Below are 7,672 nucleotides of genomic sequence, written 5' to 3'. Positions count from 1 at the left end.
TCCGCTCGTACCGTCAGGACAGCGGTCATGCGCATGGAGTGTTTCTCGCCGGCAGAGATCTTGGAGCTGCCGCCCCGGACAGACCAAATGTAGCTTGGCGGTAGGTCATAGTACATGCCCGTTTCGTCAACGTTGAACACGCAATCATTCGAATAGGAGGAGTACTCGTGATGGAAGTGACTGGCAAACTCTTCTTGGACCTCGGCCAGCACAGTTTGCTTCAGTTTGTTCTTCGTCGGTCGCTGCCGGGTAAAGCCGTGCCGTTTGCAGAAGCACTGAAGGAGCTTGAGAAGTGAGCTGTAGGCAGCGTTGGGCTTCTTGGTAGAGAGGTAGTTGAGCAGCCAGTCCCGTTGGTTTAGCTTGATCCACGTAATCATGTGTGTGGTGGTCAAAGCACGTTCGTTATCGCGTACATGATTTATGAACTCAATTAAACCAGGTGGATCGGGGAATTCCTCGTAGCGGCCGCCAGGCACAAGCTTGTTGCACTTCTTGTTGCCGTCGTACGCTAGCAACTCGAAACGCTGGTGCTGCCAGCTGCGAATGGTACGTCGAGCGATCCCCATGACGCGCGATAACTCGCGGCAAGACATTGTCTCGAGGAGACCAATGGCTTCGAGCTTCGCCGATATGGGATATTGCTTACGTTGACTCATGTTCGGATGTGTGTGTTGATTGTGTGGACTTGCAAGTCCAGAGCAGAATTAAATTTTTTGAAAAGCGCGCGGGCGCGCTTTATAAAAATTCCGCCAATGAATGCGAACCAATTTCAATAATCAATTTGATTGGACAAATATTTATATGACATACAGTTTTCTTCGGTGGGCGTTGCATTCCCTCTTTCCCAGTATATGATTTGGATACGTTGAACGCTGCTAATGGTTGCATGTGTTGCATTATACCTCGAAGTATATTATTAATATTAGAAAAATTGGTATTTATCTCACTGATACCAAGCATACCGTTATTATTTTGTGAATTGTGTGTACCGCATCGGCAGCAGCGAAAATACGCACGACCTGGCTAAAGGTGTCGCACAGTACAGTACATCAAGCACAGCAGCTACTTATCTGTTCTCGTACTAGTCAAAACCAAAACTCGTCACCTTGTTTGTCGAACTCTGATCGACTTATCTTTGTTCAAGGGATGCTGATTCGAGCTCATGATTATTTTCGGGATATGCTGTGCCAAACAAAGTCTTGGTGGTTGCTACGTCGATCCAACTGCGTTTTCAACCAATAGCATCCCGTATATTTTCAATGTGAGCGATATGTTGCTCACACGACGAACTACATCGCCCAATCTAAAAAATAACTGACCAATCAAAATTTAATAATTTTTCGGTTATCCAATCACCGGCTCCAAATTTGTCGGTTTGATCTTGGATGCCACCTACATGTTGCTGCAAGGCAGAGTGTGCTTCGAAGACCTCCAAAACTTCGAGTAGTTACAGATGTTTATGTAGATTCATGACATAATCTTCGAATTAACTGATAGGTAAAGTTAGGACAACTTGTACTTATGTTAAATTTCGAATAGTGATCCGTATTGTACTTACCCAACGAATATACACCGGGAGATGCAGGAACAGGCCGTAAATTTGACATTGCGATCCACTCACGTTCACATGTAAACGGACATTGCCGTGATGATCACATAATTGCTGACTCCTTTCGTCCCTTTCCCAAATCGCTCGTTTGACAAACCTATTATACTTGCAGGGTTAAACCGGGTATTCGACTCACCACATGTCGGATAGGATGTGAAATTTAATTCCTGAGTCTTATATTTACCTTTATATTTATAGAATTTTACTATCCGCTCGCTACCCGTTCTATATCAGAAAGAAAACGTTTCATCCCCGCATTTGCACATGTGCGAGCAAAATTCGACACTCGACACATGCGCGCATGAGCAAAATGCGGAACTTTGGTGGGTGAATACATAGGCTAGGAATAACGACGAGGGATGGGACGCATACCAACTTGTAGACTATTACACGGCATATGTGCACATCACAACCTGCACCGTGGCAGCTAACTATAGATAGCGGCATGTCAAGCGCATGTGCGCGAAAAACTACAAATTCGTCCTCTACCATCGTCGTTTTCGTCCACTGTACTCCACGTAGGTAAGAATGATTGTATGCACTACCTTCCTACACATGTGGAGTACATGATCTCACCTTTTCAGCTCACCTCCATGCGTCATTCCCGAGAATTTGACCACGTGCGCTTGGACTTTCCGCACATGCGCACATGTGCGAGCGCAGCATGTATACAAGTCAATTTTAAAATGATCATGCATTTTGCACATGTAACGTTCAAAACCATATAAAAGAATTCAATACAAATTCTATATAAAACGTTGATATAATACAACATACATTGAGTTTCAAGTAGAATACCGTTCCAAAACAACTTGTGAGAGATCCGACAAACTGGTATACATCACCGCTGTACTTGCATCCCAATATCCTCGTGTTCTCACGTATGAAGTTAACTTTTTGAAGTAACGTTATCATGTTGCATGAAGGAATAACCTACTCTAAGTAATGAATACGTTACTTGAGGAAAGGTTTGAAAGCCTGCACTGTGAACAATGTAACGTAATCATTCCGCCTATTTAATAGTGGCACTTACCCATTTAACAGTGATATAAATCCTTAACGTGTTTCAGCTAATTTGCATGGTATTCAGGTTTCCTTAACGATTTTCCTGTCTTGCCGACTAAGTAAGTAAGTCTGTTGAAGACACGGCATCCTTTCGCAAGTATTATTTTTTTAAGGTTATTCGAAGTCATAACACTTTGTCGCATGCATTACATTAAGAAGGTTATCCGAATGTAGGCATTACATAGATTCGCCAGGTTGTGTTGTAGTGGTAACTTGATATTACAGCGGCTTAAGCAGAGGCGACGTTTGGCGATGACTGTGTGCAGTGATCGCGCTATTTGCGCAGCAAATATGTAGATGGAGATTGACGCATTTCGGATAACACATGCGTCGAACTCTGTCGACATTTGTTCGCCGCGCGCGGTCCTAGCCACCAGTCATCTCCAAATGTCGCGCTGCAAGTGTTGCTTGGCGCCGGAGCTAACGCTTAGGACCATTGCATCAGGTTGTATGCAGCACTGCGAGGGCCGACCTCGGTCACAAGGGTGAAGACTAGTACACATTGGGCAAATAACGTTGATGATTAACTCATTAGACTTGATATTGCTGTACTCAAATGTTCGTTGGTTCGCTCTTTAGCTTCGTGTGCTCCAATGAAGTATGTATGCCTTGACCATGGCTGGCTTGGTCCGCGGCATGAAACATCGGGAACTGACTTCTATATTATCGAATCTATTAACGAATTGTTTTCAAATAGCTCTTTAATTGAACATTAGCTCAGTGGTAGCGCGTCAGGATCTTAACCCAAAGATCCCTTCCACCACAAGGATGGAGACAAGTACGCGTTGGTCAATAGCGTTGACGATGAACTAATTCGGCTTGATATTGCTCCACTTAAGTGTTTGTAGGTTCGCTCTTTAGCTTAGTGTGTGCCCCAATGAAGCACGTGACAATCATAACTTCAGAGCTTGCTCCGCGCCATGAAATTTCGTGTATGGATTACAATTGACCCATGACAGGTCATATATGGCTCGACCTGCATCGACAATGATCGTTGCATGTTCAATCCTTGCTGCACAACGATACTCGGAGCCGACGCCCCCGCAGTATTGAACTGGTAGGATTATCTCCCCACATGAACATTCATTGTACTGCATTCTGTCCCCAAAGTAAGGCCCTCCAAATCACCGACGTACCATCGTTTTGGTGACGACTGTGTGCATGTAACGAGCATGTACAGTACCTGAACGATCACGGTCGACGGAAGTTGAGCCATGGCATAGATCGCATGACTCGACCTCCATCGACAGCGATCGTTGCACGTTTGATCCTTGGCGCCAGTAGTCGCAATAGCCATGATGAATCATTCAAAGTTCAACCGCTATCGTCATTGACCTCTACATACGCGATCACTGTCACGAGTAGGTACTACATAACCTCGGAATCCTCCCTTGTCCATCTGACTCCCTGCAGTAGAATCAATGTCCGTTGAGGTCTATGAATGTTCCATTATGGGTCGACCTCCATAAACCTTTTTCACACCAGTACGATCCTTCCACCGTTTCGTAATCGCTACGATATCGCACGTCAACTGCAGATCGGTACTGAAAGCCTATCGATGATAGTCAGGATGCAAGGCTTGTACACCCTTGTCATAGTATCAATTTAGCTATAGCAACAAGATGACCAACGCCAAACAGCATGATATGACTCCTTAAAGCTGCTAGTACCACAAATACAGTTAAAAATGAGTAAGCAGACCAATTCATACTCAAAGGAACTCATGGGTATTGGAGGATCAATAGAATAACGTTACTACAGCTATGTTTCAACCCAAACCATTATAAAGTGACTTTACAAGTTCACAAATGAATATCCCCTGGAGCACCACCAGCGCAGACCAATCACACATCCTAGAAGCGTATATAGCGCAAGTAGACCCTCGTAGTGGTGGTTCTGGTAGATATATTGGATCTCCAGAACCACTACTACACTGATGGAAAACAGCATCAGTCATCCCTCCGTGCCTACCCTACCTTGGTTGACCGATACATATATCCTTTCTTTGTGCCAAACGATCACACGGAAAGCGAATATCGATAAATAAATGATATTGCAGCCTTCTGTCATGCTCGCTTTTAAGAAATCAGAGCAAAAGGACGTGTGTCGAACAGCATGATATGGTCATTTGAAACAGGCACCGGTATATCCTACCCTATGTAGTTGAACAATTAGACCAAATCCAAGTGTCAAAGGAACTAGGGATTGGAGGTACTACCTCGAACACAGGGATACATGCACATCTAAGGACCAATTGCATTGACGATTAACGCATACTGCGTCCATGGTTGGTCTATTCCAACCACTTCTATCGGCTTCAAGTCACCCCCCTACTTCACTAGCGGCTCACGGCCTCACGAATATCATCAACGCAGACCCATCACACATCCTAACAAGGGGTGTCACGGTATTGGACCTGTGTAATAGTGGCTCTGGATGCATATTGGCTTCCAGAACAACTACTACATGGAGCCAATACCACCATCAGTTACTTCGTGCCCAACCTGCCTTGGTGGGTCGATAAATATAACCTTCGACAAGCGCCTCCCTCTCCCCACTGCTCCTGCGCCTATATACCCACATACTTCAAGGCGCGGCCCCTCCTGCCAGTTTCTGTGAGGCGGACGTGCACCCCCTCAAAAAAAAAGGGCAACAGCACCAACGCTCTGGACTATCGACCAATCGCGCTCCTCAACTCTACGTACAAAATATTTGCTCAGATTCTAGCCATCCGTCTACAACCCCTACTGGCGGTTGTCATCGGCCCCCAACAACAAGGTTTTGTTCAACGACGCACGTTGGATGATAGTATAGGCCTCTTTCAACGGGCTTTAACCTTCCAATCATCAGACCCCCTCACCACGCTCGAAGACTCGGCAGCCATCATCTACCTCGACATCAAGAAAGCTTACGATAGTATGGAGCGCGCCTACCTCTTCTGTACAATGGACGCGATGGGTTTCCCGCCCGCCTATGTCGGCCTCCTGGACCGCCTCCACGCCACCACGTCCATGCGCTTTGTCGTTAACGGCGCCCGCTCCCACACCGTCCCACAAACAGCAGGCATCCGCCAAGGCTGTCCTCTCGCACCTTTCCTCTTTATCATCGCTATGGAACCCCTACTCGCTGCCCTTCAGACACAAGCGCATGACCATGGCTTGCTCATCCCCCACGGCTCTGCCACTCTTCCACTGCTCTGCAACGCACATGTCGACGACACGGCCATCTTCTTGCGGCACCTACGTTCCCTCCCATGGGCCTTAGACCTCCTACGCTCCTTTGGCGCCTTGTCAGGCCTCCAAATCCAACTCCAAAAGTCCTTTGGGATCTGTCTCAACTCCGCCCACACACCGGACTCGGTCCACAGCATCCCTTTCATCACTGGCCCGATACGCCGTCGATACCTGGGCATCCAAGTCGGCTTGGGATCCCTCACAGACGCCAACTGGGACGCTTGCTACCGCTCCACGGTCACACGCCTCCAGACGGCTAGTAGTAAGACCCAACACCAGCCGGGCTGAGCCCACGTCCTCAAAGCCATCGTCCAGTCGAAATTCGCCTTTCTGGCATCACACATTCCCCCCTCCCCATCTTAAACCGCTCGTTTCGAACAGTTCTCCTATCGTTTCTGGTTGTGGGGGGATCCACCACACGCAATCCAGGCAGACTCCCGTAATACGTCCCCCGAGCACACCTTCTACGCGCACGCTCAAACGACGGCTGGGCACTCCCCGATTTTCCGCGGCTTGTCCAACAACAGACCATACGTCGAATAGTCCGCCTACTCAGCAGTCCAGACACATGGGCATACTCCATCGCTCTTAGCAGCCTCCGGCTCCCGCGTAACACTCCATATGTACTACACCCCACGGCTCGTCACATCCCGCCGACACGCGCCTCAGACTCCATCGGCCTGGGATATGCGCTGGCCAGCAAAGCCCTCGCACTGGCCCCGATCACCAACGGACAAGGCCGCGTCTCACTCCTTCTTACGCGTCGCACGCCATGCAGTGACCTTTACCTGGGACCGCTCCGGCCAATGCAACTGTCACGTCCCACCCCAGCTGCAACTCGAGTCCCAACGACTTCAGGCGGCCCTTACCACCTCCACGCCACCCACATGGCGACGCCATCTCTGGCACACATCCCTCTCCAATAACGCTTGGATTCTGGATCACCACGGCCGCTATCTCCGTTCATACCCGTACGATTCCTTCGCTGACGCCTTTCAGGACGCCCACCTTGGCCCCCGATGGGCCTTCAGGCCACGCAGGCTCCCCACCCCTCATAAAGAATCCCACCTCCAATCACTGTACCTCATCACCCTAAGCCTAAGACTCCCACATCAACAACCTCACGCTGGCCCAGCTTGCCGCATCTGGTTCCCCTCCCCCTAGCAAAGACATCCCTACACCGCGCTCCACCATTCGTCGCCCAGCTCAGCGCCGCTGTACTGGCCACCCTCCTGCCTCAAACACACATATCACACAAATTTGCCCTTCGACAGGACCGCCTGCGCACAGACCTCAACAATTCCACAAGCCCTACACAGTGGGACCGAGAGTGGAAATCGCCCACTCTACCGGGCAACCTCCAATCGTTTATGTACAGGTGGTTCCACCAAGCCTTCCTCTTCAGGACCACTGCCGCCCCACCTCAATGCCCATTCTGCGGCGCGACCGATAGTCCCGCACACACTTTCTGGCTCTGTGGTCGGGCACGCTACCTCTGGACCACCACCCTCCACATCTGGTTCGACCCCACACCCCTCCCAACACAGACGACCTACAGACCTCCCTCCTCCACGGGACTCAGCCCTCAGTTGCACCATAGCTACTCCATTCACCAAACTGGACGTCCCACTGCACCCAAGACAACCTGGCCCACCAAGCGTGGCAGCTCATTCGAGCCCTCACACTCCGTACCCTGTGGAACGACTGCTGCGCAGCGCTACACGACAACACCAGCCGTATCCCGCCGCCGGTTTCCTTCCCCTAC

At 49.2% G+C, this 7,672-nt stretch overlaps 1 protein-coding gene across 1 annotated transcript; it reads right to left on the bottom strand.

Annotated features, from left to right (window-relative positions):
* Window positions 1-6,383: 6,383 nt before the first annotated feature.
* H257_14711 (hypothetical protein) lies at window positions 6,384-6,963 on the bottom strand (the record flags this gene model as incomplete). Its single annotated transcript, XM_009842603.1, has 4 exons — window positions 6,384-6,455; window positions 6,538-6,620; window positions 6,696-6,822; window positions 6,877-6,963. 4 exons carry the CDS (start codon window positions 6,961-6,963, stop codon window positions 6,384-6,386), a joined length of 369 nt encoding a protein of 122 aa, XP_009840905.1.
* Window positions 6,964-7,672: the final 709 nt, after the last annotated feature.

The sequence above is a fragment of the Aphanomyces astaci genome, assembly GCF_000520075.1.
Source record: "Aphanomyces astaci strain APO3 unplaced genomic scaffold supercont1.61, whole genome shotgun sequence".
In the NCBI taxonomy this organism is placed as follows: domain Eukaryota; phylum Oomycota; class Saprolegniomycetes; order Saprolegniales; family Verrucalvaceae; genus Aphanomyces; species Aphanomyces astaci.
The sequence above is the reverse complement of the archived record's forward strand: the minus strand, read 5'-3'. Positions and strand labels throughout refer to the sequence as shown.